Here is a 25,897-nt window from a genome sequence, read left to right as displayed (position 1 = left end):
GTTGTAATTATTTTAGTGTTTATATCATAGTAATATTTGTTTCCTAGGTAACTGGTTCTCGTACACATTTGGTGATGCAACAGCAGGTGTAGCATTGTCTCTGGCCGAAGCTTCGGATGCCCAGAAAAACTGGAAGGAAGAGTGAGTGTACACTTATTAACTGAAATATTTATAAAAAGGAAAGAATGTTTAAGATATTATTTGCTTAAGCAACAGATTTACAATAAATTTTAATTCAGTATTATGAAGCAGTGTTGTTCCTGATACATATGAGCTAATAAACTGCAATGATAGAAAATGTTTAGCAAACACTCATATTAAATTATAAAATATCTAAATTAAAAATTTAAAATGGTAGAAAAAGTAACATTGAAATACTTTATAAATACTAATAATAAATTAGAAATATTTGGTTTGGAACAGAAAAGTCACAAATACAGTAGAATTTTGTCATTAATTTGAGACCGATTTATAAGTCGAAGTCCCGGTGTCGAAGTTTTTACACAAGTCCCTTCAACTTTAACTTACTGAAGTTTTACTGCAAATAATTCTTCAATGATTTTAAGGAATGGATGTCTATAGATTTTATACATGTATTATAATTATCATTTAGTCGCTGGAGTTCCTCTTCCTGTGCGTCAGGGTCAATGGTTGTTCTTGACTCCCTCAAAGACGAGGACAAACCACCGATGTCATCATTACGTATATTAGACCATCAAGATCTAGGTCTACCTGGATCTGTAGATATAAGACCAATGCGAGGAATCTTACAGGTGTGTACATTAATTATCTTTGTTACAATATATAGGGAATATATGTAATGTTGATAAATTTAGGAATAGATTGTGTATTAATCTTACCATTTAAGTAATAGTTCATTTGAAACATAAAAAGAACTCGCAAAACTTATTATGACATGTTGACAATTTGTGTTTATATCAAGGGTTTTTGAATTAAAATAAGTATTTATATCAAGGGTTTTTAAATTAAAATAAGTATTGTTAAAAAAAGAAATTTGCAAGGATAGACTCGGACTTGTATTCTTCACTGTTTTAAATTGTTAGATCTATAGTGAGAAAATAAAAAAGTATTTGTACTTTACCTATACAGTGTTTACGTGAACATTTTGACCCTGAGGTTATTGCCAGTGTTGATGTAAGGATGTTATGTTTAATTTTATAATTATATACAGTTACCTTTCATGCATGTTCCATTTTGTTTCTAATTTTGATTTCTGTGTAACACATGGGTATTTGGGAATGGAATTTAAACAAATTTTTTTTTCTTATATTGCCTTCTTGATATGACAACAATAATGTTTGTAAGGGTAAAGGATTACAATAAAATGCTTATCCAATATTAGTGTATACAGTCTTGGTAAACTAGGTGAAGGAAGAAGCGGCATTTAGGGTTTACACTCTCTCTACCAACACTTTTACGTCATTGTTAAACACAGAATGTCTTAAGTTTGGATAAAATCAACTGTTTTATTACATGATTATTTATCAAAAAATAAAATATTTATTGTCCAGATTGCAAATTGATGAATACAGTTATCTAGTTACAGTTATTCATGTTGATCTTGATATATTGTATTAAAGTTTACTTCAACCTTGCTTTTTATGTTAAAGAAGGTGAGGACTTTCCTTCTATTGCAGCAACATAAAATTATATCATTCCCTTATGCAAACTGCTTTCATAATTATTCAATTTTCCTTTTAAGTTTATTCCACCATAAATTTTTTTATCAGATCAAAGTATTTATATGTATACCTTTCCCTTTTTTTGAAAAAGAAAGAAAGAAAGGAAATGATAAAAAAAGCAAAGAAAAGACAAATTGAAGATATAGTGCTAGTATTCTTATGTTGAGGCATCACATTAAGATATTATAAAAGATAAAATCTTGTTAGGAAACAACTTTAATTTAAAATGATTTAACATATAAAGAAAAGACAATGAGATGTTATATTTGATATTGTACAGGCATATGTTATATTTCATATTGTACAGGCATATGCTATATTTCATATTGTACAGGCATATGTTATATTTCATATTGTACAGGCATATGCTATATTTCATATTGTGCAGGCATATGTTATATTTCATATTGTACAGGCATATGCTATATTTCATATTGTGCAGGCATATGTTATATTCCATATTGTACAGGCATATGTTATATTTCATATTGTACAGGCATATGTTATATTTCATATTGTACAGGCATATGTTATATTTCATATTGTACAGGCATATGTTACATTCATATTGTACAGGCATATGTTATATTTCATATTGTACAGGCATATGCTATATTTCATATTGTGCAGGCATATGTTATATTTCATATTGTACAGACATATGCTATATTTCATATTGTGCAGGCATATGTTATATTCCATATTGTACAGGCATATGCTATATTTCATATTGTGCAGGCATATGTTATATTTCATATTGTACAGGCATATGTTATATTTCATATTGTACAGGCATATGTTATATTTCATATTGTACAGGCATATGTTATATTTCATATTGTACAGGCATATGTTTTATTTCATACTGTACAGGCATATGTTATATTTCATATTGTACAGGCATATGTTGATCAACTGTTAGAGAATGGTCGCAGATTTGATTTCCTCGTCGGACAAGATTCAAGGCGTTGGGGGGGTCACATGTACCCCACAGACAAAATTTCTAAAAGTTTTTTTTTTAAAAAATGTTCATAAAAATTTTTTTTGATGTTAGCTCTTTTTGCCCTGCTAGAAGGGGTATGTTGTTGTTTACTTTATATTTATAACTAATTATGTTAGTACAATTGGGGCTTATTAAGTAGAAAGATTTGAAATTTCTGGAAAGTAAATTCATTTTTTGATTGGTAAAAATTTATCTCAGACATTGAAACATAATCTTTTGTTTCTTTTCTGATTCCAAAATCATGGGGGGGTAATGCACTTTTTTGATAAATTTTAATTTTTCTGGAAGTTACCCGGATCGTTGGCTATTTTGATTGTCCATTGACTACCCACTGTGTTGCAATTGATTTTTTACAATTGTATTTTTAATATTTGTTGTGATATATTTCAGGAATTTATCTGTGATTGAGGGTATAACGTGATAAATTTTGGCAATGTGTTGTGGGAGGTCTGGGCGCTCTTGTACTAGCTGGGGAATTCTACTATGATATATGGATGTTTTTATTTTGTTTTATCATGGCTGGTTGCCAGTATTCGTTAATCAAAAGTGTGCAGCCGGATGCCGCCTCACCCATGCATGTAAGTTACAAGCTGGTAAAACACACTTAGAAATTTTGACAAGAAATATTTAAGAATTTGTATGAAACAATTTGATTCTATAAAGTCATGTATATTTCTTAAGATCTCAGATGAATCTTATTAGACTGAATATATATAAATAATTAGCTGAGTTATGGCCTTTAATAAAAAAAAAAATTTTGCTTTTTATGAGTTTTTGTCTCCCGCTCCGTAGCAAAATTGCTATCAGAGTGACATGTGTCCCGATCACTCTTAATTTTTAACCGGGTTTTATTTTATTTTGGCACTAACTTTTTTTTAAAACACAATTTTTTAATTGTTAAGTTGCAATTTTTTGTTTTTTATAATTTGAAAACCATTTTTTTTTTTTTAATACAGTTTTTTTAAAAATTTTTTTCTTAAAGAAAACTTTTAAATTTTTAAAAACTTGACCATAAATGCATTTAAATTTTATTTTTCTTTTTTCATACCACTTGAAAATAATTAATTTTAATTAAAAATACAAAAATATCTTCTTTAAAATTTTGAAAATTCCAATTTTTAATTCAACTTTTTAAAAAACTAAAAACTTATTAAAACCCCTTTTCTTAAAATTACCTATATTAATATATTAATGACATGATTGATAGAGTTTTTTAAATTTTAGTACTGTTAAAAGATTTGTTTTTAAATAATTGTAAAAAAATAAAAGGGTCTCTTCTTTGGGCTTAATTTTTTAAAATTGCACATCAAAAATTAAATTAAAAGGTTTTACAAATTAATGGTCAAAGTTTCATTTTCTCAAAGTCATAAATTAAAAAATGCATTGTCAATCAGCTGTTCAGTAATTTTTTTGATGTATCAAAGTTTAATAGTTTTATTAAAAGTTTTTTTTCAGGGTTATAAAATCTATTGTGTTTCCCCTCCATTTTTTTCTTCTATGTTTTGGCCTTTATGTTAAAGTTGGATTATGTGGGGAAGTGAGAACCCCTATTTGAATGTGTAGGCATGCCATTTACAACACCTACTATATTACTGTTTGCTAGAGATTTCCTCAGAGGTATGTCTTCTATAATGTCCTTGTTCTTCACCTGTCAATATATATACAGTCAAACTTCGTTCGCTCGAACTCGGAGGGCCTGTGCAAATTTGTTCGAGCGATCGGTAGTTCGAGCGAACCGATGTTGAACAATAATTACATAGAACATAGGCTTAAGGTTTTCCAGCTTATATCGTTCAAACGATAAATACGTCAATAAAACTGTTTTTTAGTACATCTGTTTGTCAAATACGTCATATTAAGAATTTTATCCTATTGAAAACACTATTAACGGTGCACGGTGTTAATCTATATTCATGCATATTGTAATTGGTTGAGTTCGATCGGGCGATCATTATCTAAACTGTGAACAGTGTTCAAGTTTATTATGGGATGAATTTTATTTTAAACAATGAATCGATATTAATCAATATTAAAAAAACAACATTTTACAGCAGCATCTATTTGTAGTCATTTACTAAAATAAACACACATACAAGTATCATTCTATAAATAGATTACACTGTTACAATTCAAGTTACATGAACCACGGTTGTAATTAAAGCCGTCCGGGTAAACGTCATTTACTTATTTAATTACTTTGGGCATTTCAGTAGTTACTTTCTTTTTATCGTTACTAAAGACTGCAAATAAACAATTGTATCATAACAAACAAATCGGTAAAACACCTTTTATTTTGTATCTATTAACCATAATTGTCTTTGTCATGATCACGAAGTGTTAAAAACATGTGTCGCCGACTGTCAATTATTTAGAACATGTCGACCCGCAACTTTTGTTGTCTGTTAGAGTTCGACCGAAAAGGTGTGATTTACACTATATTTCTACCGAAGGGACCGAAGATCAGGTTCGAGAGTTCGAGCGATGGGTGTTCGAGCGATCCGAGGTAGAACAGTATTTATTATATAGGAATTTTGCCGGGACTGGGCGATGAGTTCGAGCGAAGGCAGGTATTCGAGTGATCCGAGTTCGAGCGAACGAAGTTTAACTGTAATTAAATTGCTGGCCTCTCACAGGGGTTTTAATCTCACACACAACATTGGATTCTTCCATGTGAGAAAGTTATGCAGCTATCATATATGAACGTTGATGGTTCTACTCAGGTCACGTCTTGTGCCAGTAATTATGCACAGATGGATGCCCAACGTCTTCCTCCACCACTTAAGCTGGAAAGTCACCATAGACTAGTGGCGACTTAAAAATCAAACTTAAAAAAAAAAGGTTTCATATACCTTGTTACCTACGTAAACAGTTACCCTCGTGCTAGATATTCCGGTCTGTATCGGCAGCCAGTGTAAGATTCTTATAATAAACCACTTTAGATTTTAATGTGAATGAAGTGACTAAGCTAAGGTAGCAAACAGATGATTGATGATCTGTGTTACACAATATGTTATGTAAAACATGATTTATTATTATATTTCAGTGTTGCTGCTGTGTTTACCTGTGATATTTACAGTCGGACTTCTGCCTCAAGTTAACACATTTATAACATTTGCTTTAGAACAAATAGATACACATGTTTTTGGTGGGAATGGTATGTAATTTGTTTACAATATCGAAATTTTTCAAAACTTTATGTTTAATAAATTCAGTGCGTACAATATTGTTCTTGCAACATCCAATTTATATTTATTTCATTTCTGTGCCTAGTTCTGTTTAATCTGTATAATGTTTTGAATAACCATTTTTTGCATAATTACCTTCATGTTTAATAAGTATTCCTAAAAAAAAAAATAAATAAATAAATAAAAAATTAATTTAATATGTCTTTTCTGCTTAATGCCATAATAATTGTATTTTAAATTCTGTAGAAATGATAAAGAAATGGTAAAAGTTTCTATAATGTATGATATATTATTATTTCAGCAACTGTTAGTCTGGTATCATCTGTATACTGTTTATGTAGAAGTTTACTAGCTGCCGGATTTCTCTATGTTATATGTTACCTTACACTCATACAACTAGGCAAGGTATATCATCTTGTTTATTTCAGTTTTTACAAATTAAATATTAATTAAACTTGATTCTAATAGCTTGGACAAGTGGTTAATTTGTAGGACTGGTAATCTACGGATTGCTGGCCACATGGGTTCAAACGATGTCAAGGGCAAGCCATTTCTCCTTGAGCAAGATGCTAAGTACTGGTTGATTTGAGAATGTCTTTATAAGCTTGTAACTTCGTAGACCAGCTAAAATGAATTCTGTATAAATAAATAATTTTATTACATGCTTTTCGGTGGTTTATAGAAATATATCAGTGATATAAAACTGGTAATTTCACTGTTTGAAACAGTGAAATTACCACTTTGATAATTTCACTGTTTTGAATTTAAGCCCCTTACGTTGTTTCAGTGAAATACCAGCGTGCACAGTACTGGGTACCAACTCAATGACGTGACATCGTAAATGACGTCACGTTGTATTATTATTTGGCGCGCTTTTCATATAGTATTAGGTTTAATGTCTTTTTAAAACGTTTCTTTGCATATAATAAAAAGAAAATTTGTTTAGTTTAGTGCAAGATCGAAATATATTTCACTTTGTGAACACCAAAAGTTCAAATTTCACTCGTGGCTGCGCCACTCGTGAAATATACCTTTTGGTGCTCACTCGGTGAAATATATTCCGATCTTACACTGAACTAATTAAATATCCTCTATATACTATTCATCTATATCAAACTATTTGGTTTGTTCACATAGTTTGATATTGTGTAAAACTAAATTCTGATTTAATGCTGTCTTAGATTCAGTGATTGCTCTATTTTATATAGATGTAGAAGTATTAAATGATAATCATTTAGTTTAATTCTGGATGCACTTATATTATATTATCTTGCCTGTATACTTACTTACTTGTCTTGAGAGATAGGGTCAAAGAAGAGTTATAGATATATGACTGTGCTAAGCAATACCTAGCAAAAGCATTGACTTGTTCTTATATTGTAGAATATAGTAGATGAACCGAACCCATGTAAGAATGCAGAGTTTGCCCAGACTGCAGCATTTTCTATATACTGTGCTGTTCTTGTAGCCATGTCTTATCATCTTAGTAGATCAGCATCAGATCCTAGTGTTCTATGGTAAATATTCAGCTCTTATCTTCTAGGAATATTCTGTTTTGATTCATTGATTTGAAGCATAAATATAATATAAATAATGATATTTATTTTAACATTAAACATTTTTTAAAAATAATTAAAGTTAATTAAAGTTTTTAGTCTTACTTTCATTTACGTTTTCCCTGACTGTAGTTTGTATGAAATTTCAAACATTTCATGCTCATTATTTTCCAGATATATTAAGTATAAATTTATATTCTGTTCAAATTTTTAAGTGTTGATATTTAGATAAAATCATTTAACATAGATTTATGTGATTCTGTTAAAATTTTGAAAGTATGGATATTTTGTTAAAATGATTGAACATAGATTTATGAGATAGTTGTACAGTGATTAATAAGAACAAGTTTGTATTTTGTCAGGATGTTGATCAAAGATAAAGTGTTTGGAGATAAAGAAGAAGAAGAAGAAGGAGAGAAAGAAGGTTCAGATCTGAAAGATCCATTGCCAGGAAAAATGAAAACCTGTGTTGTAAGGAAATCATTTTATAATAATTTTTACGTAAAGTGGACACAAGCCAAGATCCTTTCTTAATGTTATATTCTTGAGAAATGAAATTTCATAAAAAAAAACAACAATTTACAAAGGAGGTGTCAATAATTCGTAAAGAAGTAAGCTTAAATACTAGAAAAAGATAATTTAAGAAAATGTGATGATAATTTTATAAAAAAAAGCTGCAAATGAATGTTTATTTCTATTATTGTTTAATGAGTACAAATGTATGTTTGGATCTTGTCTAATTTTCATGTATTGTATTGAAGGTAGGCATCCTAGGTGCCAGCTATATTTTGAACATACAGAGGGTTGTTAGTTTTCTTTCACTAGTAAAACTGGACAGTTAACCTTTGACCTTAACAGAGACTGTGATAACATTGTGACTGAGAAATGGCTAACATAATTAAAGTGTTATTACAATGATTTTCTTTCTGTATATTTTCAGAGTGAGAGACTACAGTCTGACTTACTGATCAGCATTGTTATTATGATTCTGTCATTTGCCATCCATGTCAGTACAGTGTTTATACAGGTAAATTGTTACATCTTAATATTCATAACATTATTTACATCATCATAATAAGACAAAAAGTGTTTGGTATAAATATTACCTAATGGTTGTTAGTCACATGTAGCTTTGAAATTCACTCCCATTGATGATATCCTATATTTAGCTATTTCTATTTTATTTCAGTCTGTATTTGATGGCTATATTTCACTTTACTGACTTCTTTCAGTCTCCCATAGATGATATTCTATATTTCACTGTTGCTGGTTTTGAATTTCAGCCCCTCATAGATGATATCCTATATTTCACTGTTACTGACTTATTTCAGCCTCTCATAGATGATATTCTATATTTCACTGTTCCTGTTTTATTTCAACCCCTAATTGATGATTTTCTATATTTCACTGTTGTTGGTTTTGAATTTCAGCCTCTCATAGATGATATCCTATATTTCACTGTTGCTGGTTTTGGATTTCTCATACACTACCTCATACCACAACTACGTAAAGAGATGCCATGGTTATGTTGCTCTCATCCGTTACTGAAAAGTCAGGAGAGAAGCATGTTTGAAGCTACAGGTAAAATTTGTATTCTCAGCTCTTATTTCTATGGTTTAAGTCAAACTGAGCTAATTGAGAACCACCTGTCTGTAAATGCTGAAGGTTTCATCATTAAAACATGCACACTTAAATTAAACTCTATTAAATTCCTCATATATTAAATGATTTGTAATTCTGAATGATATTATTAATTAACATTAAAGTTTTTTTTAGTGAAGCCGATGACAGAAATTGCATAATGCACAGTGTGCTGTGATCAAAATTAGCCCTAAAATTACAGCAATTCATGGTAGATTTTCTATTTGGCTAGTACTCAATTTATATTAAGGAGCATCTGTGGCCGAGTGGTTAGGTCATTGACTTCAAATCACTTGCCTCTCACCACTGTAGGTTTAAGTCGCCCATTTGTGCCTGAAATAATGTACATCTGAGGTTTTCCTCCACCAGTAAAGCTGGAAAGTCACCAAGTGACCTGTACTGTGTTGGTGTGATGTAAAACCCACAAAATAACAATAATCTCAACTTATTCAACTTGATTGTAAATTTCAATGTGATTTTCTATGATTACAGGAGCAGCAAAGATAATGTGGTTTGAGAAGTTATATATATGGTTGAGATTTATAGAAAGGAATGGAATGTATCCTGTCGTTGTATTGTGTGCCTTAACCAGGTCTGTCCCTGAGATTGTCTGCAAGTTTGGAAACTAGTAAGTTAATTCATGATCATTATACAATAATTTACCAGTTTTACATCAATCAAATATGTTTAAGTATGATCATACAAGCTGATTGTGAACTATTGTGAGACACAAGTTGAAAATTGCAAATTTTACTAAGTCAAGGGCAATAACTGTACAAATACTACCTATTGTATTGGTACTACTATTTAAAAACAGTGGTTTACTTGTAGCTTTATGATTTTAAAGCTTGAAGTATTTCCTTGGTGTGATATAAAGAGTATCAAGTTAACAATTTCAAATAAGCAAACATGTTGCAAGAATTATTATGTACATGAAAAGGGTTTGATTCACAGATACTCAGCATCTAAATATCATATAAAAAATTGTTGTTCAATAACAGATAGATTTTTGACTGCATTTTAAGATTTTAGATTTTTGACTGCATTTTAAGATTTTTGATTGCATTTTAAGATATATGTTGTATTTTGTTCATCTTCAGCAAAAGAAATGTATTAATTTAATTACTTCAATTACTTGGAAGTGTCTGTGGCCAAGTGCTTAAGGTCGATGACTTCAAACCATTTGCCTCTCACTTCTGTAGGTTCAAGCCGCGCTAACATTTTTGGATTCTTCATGTGAGAAAGCCATCTTACAGAACGTCTGTAGTTCTACTCAGGTGCCCGTTTGTGCCTGAAATAATGTACAGAGGGGCACCTGAGGTCTTCCTCTACCAGTAAAACTGGAAAGTAGCCATATGAACTTTACTGTGTTTGTGCAACATTTTACCCAATAAAAAATTTCTATATAGAGTGTTTCTTACATTTAACATACTGTATTTGTATATTTTTCAGTTTCGGTCCACTGGTGCTTACAGTGTGTTCATTAAAGCTGCTGAGATTTGCATTTTCTAATACACCAAAACAACATATGATTCTAGCATTTACTGTTCTATTCTTTAAATATGATGCTCGCTGGGCGACAGAAACCACACTGATAGATTACTTCTTTCTTGCCATTCTCTTTACAAAGGTAATATTCATGATAAATACTAGGTTATCTTTAAACAGAATACACTTCAGTTTCTTGCATATCAGACTGGCAATTCCGTGAGTTTTACCCATGCCGGAAATTTCATACAGCATGGGGGGTGCCAGATGAGTTGCATGCTGTACATTGGCACGTTTAGGATGACGTCATTTTACCGTTATGAATGAAGTTGTACTTCATACGCTGTTGTAAGAAAGTAGTTACGGTTGTAATGATATAAATTTCCACTGAAAAAAAGATAAAAGAATTTAAAATATAATGGAATGTGGTAGAATATGCAAGAAAAAACATCTGACATGTTTTCAGCTCAGATTGGAATATCCGTCCCTCGGTCACCCGCCCATGGGTGGTATTGAGGCTTGCCGAGTTACCGCCCAATGGTCGGGTCACTTCGGGACGGATCTTTCGATCCCTAACCCTTACACAACCACAAAATATGACAGATATTATTATTCTTTACAGAAACATGATGTTGCTTTTTATATAAACAATATATACATTATAATATCCTAATTTGCACAATTGTGATATTAAAGTAGACTGTAGATTGGCGATCATGGTGTTTTCTGTAATGTGGTAAAAATGTTACAGTCTAGGTAAAACAACTCGAGATAAATCATAACTACCTTGATATTCATGGAAGGATTTGTTTGCTGCCTTATCTTATTGTCAGTTTGTATATGTTTTTGTTTTATTCTGATATTTTTATATTATATATTAGTAGAATAAATTGTCATTAGTAAGTTATTGTATATATTTCAGTTTTGTGACCTGTATTTGAAGATGAAGTTTATCATAACATATATAGCACCCTGGCAGATCACCTGGGGCTCCGCCTTCCATGCATTTGCTCAACCTTTCAGTGTGCCTCGTATCCTTTCTCTATATTTTGCTTGTTTACTCGTTCTGGGGCAATATTGAGTTAAAACTGGCATTGGCCTCATTTTCTTAAAAAATAGTTTTGAAAATCCATGTTCATATAAGTTTCTGCAATGTGTCTGTTATACAGTTTTCCAAATGATTATAGTAGAAAGTTGTCAAAAGACAAATTATTATATTATTGTTTCCTTCAAGCAAAAAATATGTTGGACAAGCTTGTAGAATCTCCTTGAAGTAAAAAATCATTTGTTATTGTAATAATAATTATAGTATATTCTAATCTGTTATACCTTTTGGTATGTATATAAATACCTTTTTAAGTTAAAAGTTCATTTTTTGTTAATTTTAGTTTAAAATTAAAGCTTACAACCCTGAATTTCTGTAATGGATTTGCCCAGGCTTGAAGTGGGATTAGTTCATTAATTGCCCAAGGGTCATCAGTATCATATTAAATTTTTTATCAGTTGTCATTATATAGTCTGGTCAGGTTGCATGGATGTGTCCGCTGACCTGGCACTATATTGATTGCTTAAATCTACATGCTAGTGCTTAATGAGTGAAAGATTGGAAGTATGTTTATCTTAACATATAATAAAGATTCTGCGATGTTATTTCTACAAGCTGGGGTATCATCATTCTTCTCTACACCACTCAACCCATTCCTTGGTAGTGCCATATTTATAACATCCTATGTCAGACCAGTCAAGTTCTGGGAAAAGGACTACAAGTATGTAAACTTATATCATTTATACTTTATAGGATTCACCATAGTATAACTTAAATTTATAACTCGCTCATTTAAATTGTAGAAACAGATTTTAGGCAAAATTAGTATTTGCATGATATGTCCAGCAATGTGTCGGTGTTGCTGTTAAACCCTAGCAAACAATTATGGCGTGCTATTCTAACAAATTACAAAAATGACAAAAATCGATGTTATAATATGACTTCTGTAAAAATATAAAGTAGATATTTGACATTTATTTTAAAAACTTTTACATGTTCTATTAATATTTCAATGTAAAAAAAATATTCCAGTGTTAAACATTTCACGTGATTCACCCTGTTCTAACAAGTATTTTATTTCTGCTTGTTCTGTAATTTTATATAACCATGATGTGTCAACATAAATGTAGTTGAGGAAAAAGTTCCATTTGAAACTTCTCTGTTTAGTTGATTAAGAAAAGTTTACCATTATCTTAATAGAATTATTATTATATTTTGAACATTATAAAATATATAATTTTATTTCAGTACAAAACGGGTAGATCACAGCAATACAAGGTTATCTCAACAGTTGGAGAGAAATACTGGTTAGTTAGATATAAAACATACTTCTATCCTCTTGTTCTACTCTAGTTTATAATGATAAATCTATAGTCATTGTTTATCTACCAAGAATTGTAAAGTTGATTTAATCAGTAAAAGTTCTTGCCTAGATGTGTATTCTATATTTACAGGCATGAGCAAACCTTGAAGTGTTATTGCCTTTTAATTACATGCAGATTTGGAAATGTTTTCATTATACCATCCTAGGAGGTAACACACACTGACAAACAGAATGATTTATTTCACAAACAAGTTTTTATTTTACTAGTATATTACTACAGCATCATGTTTTTCAATAATACATAATACGTTCACATCATATATATATTTGTGTTTGTTATTTTACAGGTGCTGATGATAACAATCTAAACTCTATATTTTATGAACATTTAACTCGATCATTACAACATAGTTTATGCGGGGATCTGTTAATGGGTAGGTGGGGTAACGCGGAGCAAGGTGACATATTTATCATGGCGTCAGATTCTCTTAATGCACTTGTACATATCATAGAGATGGGCAATGGTGTTGTCACATTTCAACTCAGGGGACTTGAATTCAGGGGTAAGTTCAGTCCTTCCTTTATATAAATCAATTACATATAAAAATCATTGAATTTGTGAACATTACTTATCTTAAGTTACATAATTTATCTTTAATATAGATCTGTAAACCACAATGTGGAATATGTTGTAAGTGAATGTAAGATTTTTTACCTTTCATTGTTTTATTTTATAACATACATTTAACTAAAGATATGACTCTATAGTCAACAAGGTTTATTATGATTATTACGGTATGTAATTTTTATTAGGAATATGTCTTCAGGACAACAACCTATCAAAACAATATTTTGTTACATGAGTTTAAATCTGTTTAATTTCATTTCAGGAACATATTGTCAGCAGAGAGAAGTAGAAGCTATAACAGAAGGTGTAGAAGATAATGATGGTATGTTGATATAGAATTTGAAAAATTCCAATAACTGTTCAACTAAAAATTAATTTATTTAATTGTCTTTTTGTCTGCCTTTTAGTTGTAGATGAGTAAGAAACTGTTAAGAAATACATGGACCAGTTTTCTACATTTGCTTATTTATCTTTATATCAAAATGATCAGTTTGTTTAAATGTTTGTCACAGGGTGAGAAAAATGTGCATCCTGGCTGGGACTCAAACCTAGGACCCTCTTTATACCTTACCTTGGATCTACCGACTGAGCTATTAGGTTGCTTACACATTCTAGATCATGACATACTTCCCATCAACATTGAAATTCTTCCACAAATTTCTAATGGGAGTAGAGAACAACGTAAATTGATGCAGAGCTATTTACAGTTTTACACATTTTGTCCTCTAATAAGTGAACAGTTCTAGACCATGACATATTATTAAATGATAATAAATATTTCAGGATTTTGTTGTTTTGAGCCTGGTCATCTACCTCATTTTCTGTCTCTGAATGCTGCGTTTAATCAAAGATGGTTATCGTGGGAGGTTGTTGTCACGAAGTACGTTCTCGAGGGTTACAGTATATCTGATAACAATGCTGCCTCTATGGTGGGAGTGTTTGACTTCAGGAAAGTTCTCATTATGTATTATGTTCAGGTAATTATCACTGTCTATATTTAAATTTGTTGATACAGGTCTGGAAAAGATAAAAAAAAATGAATTTGTTAATAATATAAACTGCAGATGTAAGAAATATATTGTGTTCGTTCTTTTTTTCTGTTCATAATATATTAATATATGTATAACAAACTCAATACTATTTGTAATGTATTATTTTGTGAATAAAATATTGTTTAAACTAAAGATATAAACAAATTTTACTTTTCAATAGCTTCTCAATGTATAGTTTTCATCAATTTTTACTAAAACTTCTGTTCTAATTATGAATATGATAAGAAATAATTTTATCACATCTACTAGAAAAAAGAAAGTAAATTTTTTTCAATATCTGTTAAAGACATATGATATAATTTATTTCCATGGTATAATTGACTATTTTGAGGGTATTATATGTTATAATGTTTTATCTTGTTGTTACATTTCAGAGTATAATATATTATACTGTAAGATCTCCGAGGTTAGAACAATGGTTAGATAACAGTGGTATTCAGGAAGCATTACTGCCGATGAATGACGAGAATTATTGTGACGTTGATCCGACGTTCAGCGTACATGTTGATGATGATTATGACTCTCAGAATTCTGGGATATCTCGTAAAAGTTTCTGTAATCGTAATCTGGACTGGATTCAGTATTGTGCTTCAAGACGAGAAAAAGTAAGTAGGAAAATTTTATACAGCCTTGTCACATATTAGTAACTGGACTTTGTTGTGGTTTTATTGTAAGAAAATGCAGTATGAACTAAATGGATTCAATTTTGTTGTTCGTTCACGAGGTCTTTATGTATTTTTTCTTTATCTTAATCAATTATTGTTATGTCAAGTCAAAAAACATTTATTTCTCTCATTCCATGTACAAACATGACATAATGAGGTGATTGTGTCACATGGTCTCAATGAATTTGTCTTTTCCTGTATCTAAAGATACTTTTATTTAAAAAAAATTGTATTAAAGTTTGTTTGAAAAATAGAAAATCATTCTTTTATTATATTACCTATTCTCATATTCCAGTCTTCTTATAAATGTATTCAAAAATAAAGCTTATTTGATTAAAATACATTGCTATCCTATTTTATATGTTACTTTTTAGTCCCCTACCGGTTTACCGGAGGGGACTTTAGGTTTACCCTCCGTCCGTCTGTCCGTCTGTCCGTCCGTCCGTCCGTCCGTCTGTCCGTCCGTCAGTCCGTCCGTCCACAAAACTGGATCCCGCGATAATGCAAAAAGTACTGAAAATATTTTAATGAAACTTGATATATGGATAGATGGCAGTATGGAGATTATGCACGTCTTTTTCTTTTCTTCCTATGTTGAAAATTCTGGTTGCTATGGCAACAAATAGACTGAAAATATGGCAAATTTTACACATAACCTGGATCCCGCGATAACGCAAAAAGTACTGAAAATATTTTTATGAAACTTGATATATGGATAGATGACAGTATGGAGATTATGCACGTCTTTTTCTTTTCTTCCTATGTTGAAAATTCTGGTTGCTATGGCAACAAATAGACTGAAAATATGGCAAATTTTACACATAACCTGGATCCAGTGATAACACAAAAAGTACTGAAAATATGTTTATGAAACTTGACAAATTGGTAGATGGCAATATGGAAATTATGCACATCCTTTTTTATCTTCCTATGTTGAAAATTCTGGTTGCTATGGCAACAAATAGACTGAATTTCAAGATTTCTGATTCTAGTTTTTAAGTTTTTTCACTATAAGTTCTTTATTTCTTAAGGTATTTTCTTCAAATTTTAAATATAAGTTGCTTGTCATCAACCACATCATATGTGACAAGGTTTACAACTCTAGCACAAAAATTATCAGAATTACCTCCCTTGAACTTAAAATTTTCATTAAAAAACATTGTTTTTTTTTTAATAACTTCTTTTTCTGAATGTATCTACTTCAAACTTCATATAAATGTTTCTTATTGTCACTCAACATTTGTGAGTGTTCAATACTCTAGCAAGACTATTAGGGAGAATTATGCCCCTTTTGAACTTAGACTTTTTTTTGAGAAATTGGTAATTTTTACTCCAACTTCTTCAATCATGATAGGATTTTAAAAATGTTATATTTTGATAACAGGGATGTTTAAAAAATAACTTTAGAGTGTCCGTCTGTCTGTACATAAAAACTGTTTCCTGTGATCACTTTTAAAGAACTTTTTCAACAAATTTACTTAAAATAGGAACCTAAGTGAATGGCCAATGGCCCTTCAGAATGTTGCTTGGGCTCTTACCGGTAGGGGACTTATGGATTGCTTGCAATACTATGATAATTGCTTGTTAACTGTTGTTACTAGGTGGTTGTATAGTTGACTTTATGTCATTATATGTTATATTACAGCAAGTAGATTGTAGAAGAGATTCACCACTGGTCACATTGTGTTTTGCTCTCAGTTTATTAGGGCGGAGGGCGCTGGGTACAGCCTCACATAATAATGCTTCTGCCAGGTATGTTACTAGAATACAATATGTATTAATAGTAAATAAGATCTATACTATAATCCACATTGCCTGTTTCATATCTAGTTTAGAAAGCCCTTGAAAATATATAATGTTTCATAGTTCTGTGGTTTGCTATTTGATTGTTCAGAAATTTTGTACACAATTTCAATTTTCCTAGAATTATCTAGTTTTATAATAATAACCAGATTTATAAAGCGCCTTTCAGCACTTTCAAAGGCGCTAAAATACTGCAAAATTAAAGTTTTGTTCAAATATACTTTATGAATTACATGTATATTTGTGTTGCCTTTTCAGTGTTGAGTTTTTCCTATATGGTCTACATGCATTATTTAAAGGAGATTTTCGTATAACATCATCACGAGATGAATGGGTGTTTGCAGATATGGAGTTATTACGTCGTGTTGTAGCGCCAGGTGTTAGAATGTCTCTAAAATTACACCAGGTACACATAATTTTTATAATGTAATAATTCACAGTGGTTTTGTGCCTTTTGCCTGGTGGTTAAGGCAGTTGACTTCAAACCACTTGCCCCTCATTCCTGTGGGTTCGAATCTTTGGATTATTTCGTTTGAGGAAGCCATCCAGCTAGCTTACAGAACATTGGAGGTTGTACTCAAGTGCCCACTCGAAATAATTATTCAAGCTATTTGACTGGACATATTGAGTGGTATCACCCAGACAACATTAAATCCATAAAGTAGAAATTTCCTACAATATATATAGATGAGCTTATATAGAAGGTTTCTTGTTGTTATGCTACAAATTGATATTATAATTTGAACTTTACTTCTATAACTTTTACAACTATATATATTCAGGACCATTTTTTGATCTCGGAAGCGTATGAGAGTGAGGAATCTCTGTATGATGCTATAAGTCATTATGAAACCAGTCTAGTCATCTCACACGAGGCTGATCCTGCCTGGAGAAATGCTGTACTATCTAATACACCATCTTTACTTGCTCTTAGGTTTGTATTATGAAATAATACATAAAGTGGAATCATAGATTCCTCCAATAGCATAGCTGGACTATAATTATACAGTATAATTGTTAAATCAGTAAAAACTTTATCAAAACTTCAATTTAAATTCTTGTATATTAAGTCCCTTGTAATGTTTGTCGCAATGGTAATAAAATTTATTATGAAAGTAAGTATACAAAGTTGTTCTCAACATTTAAGATATGTTAAGGATGATGAATCTTTTGTTTTCTTGATTAATTGCAGGATATCACGTAAGCCATTAAGTTGTATTTGTTTAAGGGAATCTGATTCTGTATATTGCCATGCTTTTATTTAAGATAGTCTGACAACCTATGAGTAAATATCAACTATTGTAATAGAAATACATTGATATTATATTGCAGGAATGTTTTTGATGAAGGATCAGATGAGTACAAGATTATCATGTTAAATAAACGTTTTCTTACATTCAGAATTGTCAAGGTTTGTAAATCTATCCAGATACAATTATGTAATGATTAATATAATAGTAATTTTCTCTTTTCATATGTGTTAATAAAGTTTGTCCTGAAATTTTATTATACATTGTATATGAAGTTGTCACTATTAAATTATAGCGAATCACTTACATTTTTTACAATTATTGATTAGAAACAATTGTATGGAATGAAAATGTCTTTCTATTGATAAAGACGTAGGGTTTTTTGAAATAATGCTTCAAATTTTTTGTTTTGATCAGTATTTTAAGACTTTATGAAACATATATTATTGAAACAGGTGAACCGTGAATGTGTTCGTGGATTGTGGGCGGGGCAACAACAGGAATTGATCTTCCTAAGAAACCGTAACCCAGAACGTGGCAGTATACAGAATGCTAAACAAGCTCTACGTAACATGATAAACTCATCATGTGATCAACCAATAGGTTACCCTATATATGTGTCTCCCTTGACTACATCATACTCATCTACCAATGAACAATATACATCAGTTATTGGTGGAGAATTTATCATAGATAATGTTAAAAGATTCTTCAAGAACGCCTGGCAGAGGTATGCTATCAGTTATACTACATTAAAAGTATTTTATTTTAAGAATCTTTTTAGAAAATTACAATGTCTGATTTAAAGCCACTGACCTCCAGATGGTAAAATGAAAAAAATGAAATAAAATTTCAAGTAAACAGTAAATACTGATCTAGTTAGGTTTATTGTATAAATCCATCATCACTGACACCTTAATTCAAGAAAGAATGTTGACAAAAGCGTTAATATATCGGGTTTTTCTTTTCCATAATCTACTACGTTACTAACGCAGTAGCCAATATAAATAGAAGATAATTCATTTAACCCGGTCACGTGTCACAACAGTGGTCCGGAAAAATCACGGTATCCGGTATGCCCGGGATCGTGTATCAATTTTCGTCATTGAGTAGGCCATTATCACATTTCAAGCTAAAGGTTAAATCGATAAATTGGTCATCATATATATGAAATAATTAATCAATTATAATTTATAGGGCCATGAATTACTACAAATATAAAAACAATAGCAATTATTGGTATCCCTATAAAATCCCGGGTTCTGTGCATTCCGGAGCACAGGTCGCGATATTGTCCTGTACGATCATGTGATACTAGAAAAAAACCCGGATGAAAAAATTTCCGTGGTATAATAAAAGAAGATATTTCCCGTGGGTAGAAAATGAACCGTTTGTTTTCAGAGCAATAATGTTAAAATATGAACATTTTGAAGTGTCATTTCGTTTTCTTTCAACAATATAATCTTTTTGAGGGGGATTTTGAAATATTAGCAAGACGGCAGTTTTTCTGCTATCTTCTGGAGGTCAGCTGCTTTAAAGAATCAGAATAAAGGTTAACTTGATATCAACATTTTATCTTCCACTACTTATTTATGGAAATTATGTGGACAAGTTGGTGTCTACTTGTTACAAAAACAAGTTTATACTGTAGGAAGATGAAAGAATACTCGTTAAGTAACAGCCTATAGATATATTGCTGATATGGGGCTATAATTGCTAAATCTTAACAAATAGTATAATAAACAAATTAAGTTAACAAATTATGATATGTGAGGTTTGGCACAAATATGTATTGCATTCATATATGATTTTAAAAGGTAGTGTTGTGATTTATAAAGTAATATGTATTTTTAGTTTAAGACGCCATTGTGGGGCATCATGTACTTCTGGGAGTTCAGCTTGTGTGGAGGGAGATATCCCGTACAGCTGTACACATCAAGCCGCAGCTGCTGTCCTTGGTTCAGCTGGCAGAGGTTGCCCCCCAACCACTCCTGTCAACACACCTGGGGACATGACACTGAACTCTAGGGGTAACAGGGGAAGTCTGATCTCTACAACCAGTTCTGCTGCCAGCAAACCAAGATCAGTTGTCACACTATCTGGACTGATACTTGACAGTCAACAAGCAAAAGATTCCTGGTTAAAAGCAAAGGTCTGTGATCAGTGTAACATTGTTTTCAATTGTTAATTCAAACCTTAATTGTGTTTTATTTTAACCATCACTAGATTCTCAGCTTTATTTTTGCCAAAGTCTAAGTGTTTCAGTCTAAACAGATTATGTTTGCTTTTTCTTCTTTTTGTTATCTACAAGCCAAATAATGTCTTCTACAATTTTGAAGAAAGGATCTTATTTGATAAGCAATCAGTAATAAAAGTATAATTGAATACATGACAGATTTATCAATAAATTTATTGTGAATAATAGATGACAGATTTATCAATAAATTTATTGTGTATATTACATGACAGATTTATCAATAAATTTATTGTGAATAATAGATGACAGATTTATCAATAAATTTATTGTGTATATTACACGACAGATTTATCAAGAAATTTATTGTGTATTTTACACGACAGATTTATCAAGAAATTTATTGTGTATATTACATGAATGAGTTATCAAGTAATTTATTGTGTATTTTACATGAAAGATTTATCAAGTAATTTATTGTGTATATTACATGACAGATTTATCAAGTAATTTATTGTGTATATTATGTGACAGATTTATCAAGTAATTTATTGTGTATATTACATGACAGATTTATCAAGTAATTTATTGTGTATATTTCATGACAGATTTATCAAGTAATTTATTGTGTATATTACATGACAGATTTATCAAGAAATTTATTGTGTTTATTACATGACAGATTTATCAAGTAATTTATTGTGTATATTACACGACAGATTTATCAAGAAATTTATTGTGTATATTCCAAGACAGATTTTTCAAGAAATTTATCGTGTATATTCCAAGACAGATTTATCAAGAAATTTATCGTGTATATTACATGAATGATTTATCAAGAAATTTATCGTGTATATTACACAACAGATTTATCAAGAAATTTATCGTGTATATTACACGGCAGATTTATCAAGAAATTTATTGTGTATATTACACAACAGATTTATCAAGTAATTTATTGTGTATTTTACATGAAAGATTTATCAAGTAATTTATTGTGTATATTACATGACAGATTTATCAAGAAATTTATTGTGTATATTACATGAATAATTTATCAAGTAATTTATTGTGTATATAACATGACAGATTTATCAAGTAATTTATTGTGTATATTACATGACAGATTTATCAAGTAATTTATTGTGTATATTTCATGACAGATTTATCAAGTAATTTATTGTGTATATTACATGACCGATTTATCAAGAAATTTATTGTGTATATTACATGACAGATTTATCAAGAAATTTATTGTGTATATTACATGACAGATTTATCAATAAATTTATTGTGTATATTACAGATTACAGATGTGAGCTGTGTGTATGACAGTGTGAATTTAGGACGTAGAATTGATGTACAATGGCCAAATGAGGAGTGGAGGAATAATGGAGGGAAGAATGTTTGGTCTGGCTGGTACCCGACACAAGGACAAGAGGGTTATGTTGTACATCGCTGGTCCCCATGTCATAAAGAAACTGTTAAAAGATCACATGTTGATAAAACGATAGTATTATTACAAATTGGAGACAAATATGTTCCTATAGGAGAACAAGGTGTGCAGTATACCGGAGCAGAAGTTTGCCTTCACCCACTGGCAACATGAGAACAACTCATTGATTTGTTCATGTAGGTTTCTTAGAATTTGTACAAGGACACTGCAGCAGATCATGACATCATCATGTACTGTTACCCCGGTTCTTTTCTCTCTCACCTTATTTATTATGCCATAAATCTCTTTTATAGTTACATGTACTTAATTAGATAGAAGTAAAATCTTTGCCATATAAATTTCTTCGTCTTAGAAAACATATATTATACAAACAATTGGTTTTTTTTCTTCATTACGGTGAAATGCTTTCCAAAATTTGTTGTCAAGTTAAATTGTGTTGGGGATATTGAGTATAAATGCCATTATACATGTATTATAATTGCCATTATTAAAACATCATGTCTCATTTAATTTATAAATTATCAAAGATAATTATGTGATATACGAGGGTGGTAAATCAATTTTAATGTTCTTAGTATTTTATTTACTGTTAATTTATGTGAGAATGTAAATAGATAAATTATTTTCTTGTAAATACCTTTCATTTTATATAGCCGCCTGGTCATACTTTAAATTCTCTTAAAATCTTTAATACTTTAACTGCTCGGAATAATCATATTTGATAATCATCACTTCAGAAAAAAAAATGTTTTCTTTTTTTTGAAACATGTCACTTGGCTACAAGATTAAATTGTTCATTACACATTTTTATGAAAGATTTAACCCCTGCTGAAACCAAAGAGTGGTCAGCCTTTACCACCAGTATAGACCAGTCCACACAAGTCCAGTCTGCATAGTCTACTCAGGTGCCTGTTGGTGCCTGAAATAATGCATGGAAGGGCAACTGAGGTCTTCCTCCACCTGTAAAGCTGGAACATTGCCATGTGACCTATACTGTGTTGGTCTGACGTAAAACCAAATCAAACAAAAACAAACAAACAAGGCACAAAGCTTCAAATATTCATCTATATATCCCTAAAATTATTAATGGGATAAGAAAGTATAAAAAACACCAACCAGAAATGTGAATAACTTACGCTTATTTTGCTTTTGCAAAAAAACTTTGCTAAAGTTTCTTATATTGTCAGTTTAAATATTAAATGATTTGTAACTGACATATATGTAGTTATAAACATGTAAACATTTAATGTGTTATTATACAGTAAATATGTCTGCTCTTGATAGTTAATTGATAATTAATTAATTGACTCTGAAATATTCAATTTTAAATATAAATTTTATTTTTGTCAATATATTCATATTCATCTAAATTTCATGTAATATTTTGAATGTTTGTCATAAGATAAGTTGATGGGAAAGTTTAGTTATTTTAAACACTGGATGTGAGATGAATATATATTACTGTTGACAATAAAAACAAGGTTAAATGTTTTACACAATAAACAAATATTGTTTACAAATGTCTCTTTAAAGTAACACTATGCCTTTGATTGTAAATATTTGGTCAGCGTTAGTAACCACACAGATAGTAACCACTTAGATTCTACAAATTTGTTAGTACAATATATTTAATGACATTATTGTAAAATAAAAGGTTCTGTTCTGTTCCTATTGTAATGTTGCCCTAATATGTTTTATTTAATAAGCGTTTGAAAAGATTTTAGTGTATAAACTTGTGTAGATAAATTATTGTTGTTTTAATCTTGAAACTGTCCCCAGCACACTCTGTACTTTGCTTATTAAGACTTTAACCTCAGTATATTTTATATGTTTGATGTATATATATTTGAGTGTACTGATTTTATTTCCAATTTGGCTTAAATTATGTTTGTGCAATAAGTTCCTGTAGTCTACAAATGTAATATATTTGTACATACATTATTATATATACATGTATATATATTTGAGAACGTTTAAACATATTGAAAAATCTATTTGTTTATGTATATATAACTACTGTTATATTAAAACTCTAAAGTTTTGTCTATATGTGTATTATATGATGTTGTACACCAGACATTAGACCATTGATTGGACGGTTTAGTAGTGGTACAGTAGTGGTTATATTGGTGGTTATATTAATGGTTATATTATCATATAGCACTCTTTTTTTAGCTCATCTGTTTTGAAGAAAAAGTCAAGTTATTGTGATTGCTGCCTTGTCGCCATCCTTGATGTTGTCATAGCCATGCAAAAACTTAAAAGCAGCACGCCTCCAGATTCATGTTTATTATCATGGAAATTTTGGAAATGTATTTAAAAGTAAAATATTGTGAGGTGAACAAATAAAGTAATTTATATATTGCAATCGGCACTTACAATCCACGAAAATTCCCCAAAAAAGGTCAAATTATGAAGGAAAAAAAAGCTCTTACTGCGTTAGTAATGCAGTGGAAATATGGTGATAAAATACTAGTCTTTAACCGCACATAACATTTTAGATATAACTTGGATCTTGAATGTTTTTACCTTTCTTAAAATTTTAGTACATTTTTCTCAATATTGATTTTTCTTGAAATATTGTGGCTCATCTGGAGGCGTGCAGCTTTAATGTAGCCCTTTTTCTTTCAAAGATTGTAAAAGGTATTAACATGAAATTTGGAATGCTAGCATATCATGACAAGATGCAGTTACAAGGCTATATTTTAGGAGTTATGCCTCTTTTTAACTAGAACTTTTGCTTAATTGCCTATTTTGTAGAATGGTTTTAAAACTATTTAAAGATATCAACGTGAAACTTGAATCAAGTTATCAACATGAATACTTGTTTATCATTACAAGGCACAGTTATTAGACAAGGGACATTATTCTGAAAGCTAAATTTTTTTAGTTATGCCCTTTTATAACTTAGAATTTTTTGTCATTTGTAAGACAAGGGACATTATACTGAAAGTCATATTTATAGGGAATGTATATCAAAATCCCCTTGATCATAATCCCCTTGGTTGAAAAATGACATAGTGATCGAAATCCCCTCAACAGAAATGACCGGGTGTTCATAATCCCCTTGATGGATAGTCAAAATCCCCTTGGCAAAAATGATGGGGTGGTCAAAATCCCCTCAACTTGTGAAAAACAACCCCCTTTACTCAATATTCTTTTTCCTTTGATCTTTTGTCACTCCAGCTAAACTATTGTGTTACATAAAGAAATGTTGCAAACAGCAGTTACATTGAGTAGAGGAAAGAGTATGGAGTATACTTTAGCAATATAATACAGGTTATTTTTAAATACTCCAATGTTGTCATTCAAAGATTAATTGATTGTTTGTTACATATAACTATAATTGCAATGATTAATTATAATCAACTATCATTTATTTGTTTGTATTTTACAATTTTCTCAGCAATAATAACATCAATAAAGGGTGTCATTATTAACTGGCTGTGACAAACATACACCTTTTAATTGTTTGTATGCTTTTCTCTTTTTTTTCAGCAATTCTTGAAGCAGTTGGTTCTTAAATTCATTGAACTAAAAAGAAAAATAAGAAAAGAAATTTCCCAACCATTTCACATTATTTGAGGGGATTTTGACTACCCACTGAGGGGATTATGACCACCCCTTTATTTTTGCCAAGGGGATTATGATAACCCTGTCATTTCTGTTGAGGGGATTTCGATCACTATGTCGTTTATCAACCAAGGGGATTATGATCAAGGGGATTTTGAGCGTCTCCCATTTATAGGAGTTAATGTCCCTTTTGAACTTAGATAGTTTATAAAAAATGGTTATAGTTGTCATTAACAGATAAGTGTTAATGCCGCATGCGATACTCTTGTTGTATATGATGTTCTCTATATATGTAGTTAGAACAGTGTCATATACACAGATGTTAATCAGG

At 30.6% G+C, this 25,897-nt stretch overlaps 1 protein-coding gene across 1 annotated transcript in view; it reads left to right on the top strand.

The window, feature by feature from the left end:
- Positions 1 to 24,953, top strand: part of LOC132747212 (pecanex-like protein 1) — a 36,163-nt gene extending 11,210 nt beyond the window's left edge. The window contains exons 10-37 of the mRNA XM_060736545.1: positions 48 to 141; positions 614 to 773; positions 1,111 to 1,155; positions 2,604 to 2,670; positions 3,139 to 3,303; positions 4,270 to 4,323; positions 5,750 to 5,860; positions 6,193 to 6,296; positions 7,275 to 7,408; positions 7,810 to 7,918; positions 8,388 to 8,474; positions 8,878 to 9,028; positions 9,581 to 9,716; positions 10,541 to 10,718; positions 11,499 to 11,607; positions 12,213 to 12,342; positions 12,870 to 12,928; positions 13,293 to 13,508; positions 13,836 to 13,895; positions 14,357 to 14,550; positions 15,000 to 15,230; positions 16,936 to 17,042; positions 17,352 to 17,499; positions 17,876 to 18,027; positions 18,426 to 18,504; positions 18,799 to 19,073; positions 20,198 to 20,495; positions 21,844 to 24,953. Of these exons, the coding sequence (XP_060592528.1) occupies positions 48 to 141; positions 614 to 773; positions 1,111 to 1,155; positions 2,604 to 2,670; positions 3,139 to 3,303; positions 4,270 to 4,323; positions 5,750 to 5,860; positions 6,193 to 6,296; positions 7,275 to 7,408; positions 7,810 to 7,918; positions 8,388 to 8,474; positions 8,878 to 9,028; positions 9,581 to 9,716; positions 10,541 to 10,718; positions 11,499 to 11,607; positions 12,213 to 12,342; positions 12,870 to 12,928; positions 13,293 to 13,508; positions 13,836 to 13,895; positions 14,357 to 14,550; positions 15,000 to 15,230; positions 16,936 to 17,042; positions 17,352 to 17,499; positions 17,876 to 18,027; positions 18,426 to 18,504; positions 18,799 to 19,073; positions 20,198 to 20,495; positions 21,844 to 22,146 (3,956 nt within the window). The 3' untranslated portion in view covers positions 22,147 to 24,953. The remainder of the gene's footprint in view (positions 1 to 47; positions 142 to 613; positions 774 to 1,110; positions 1,156 to 2,603; positions 2,671 to 3,138; positions 3,304 to 4,269; positions 4,324 to 5,749; positions 5,861 to 6,192; positions 6,297 to 7,274; positions 7,409 to 7,809; positions 7,919 to 8,387; positions 8,475 to 8,877; positions 9,029 to 9,580; positions 9,717 to 10,540; positions 10,719 to 11,498; positions 11,608 to 12,212; positions 12,343 to 12,869; positions 12,929 to 13,292; positions 13,509 to 13,835; positions 13,896 to 14,356; positions 14,551 to 14,999; positions 15,231 to 16,935; positions 17,043 to 17,351; positions 17,500 to 17,875; positions 18,028 to 18,425; positions 18,505 to 18,798; positions 19,074 to 20,197; positions 20,496 to 21,843) is intronic.
- Positions 24,954 to 25,897: the final 944 nt, after the last annotated feature.

The sequence above is a fragment of the Ruditapes philippinarum genome, unplaced genomic scaffold, assembly GCF_026571515.1.
Source record: "Ruditapes philippinarum isolate M1 unplaced genomic scaffold, ASM2657151v2 ctg1349_1_1_1_1, whole genome shotgun sequence".
NCBI classification, from domain to species: domain Eukaryota; kingdom Metazoa; phylum Mollusca; class Bivalvia; order Venerida; family Veneridae; genus Ruditapes; species Ruditapes philippinarum.
The sequence above is the reverse complement of the archived record's forward strand: the minus strand, read 5'-3'. Positions and strand labels throughout refer to the sequence as shown.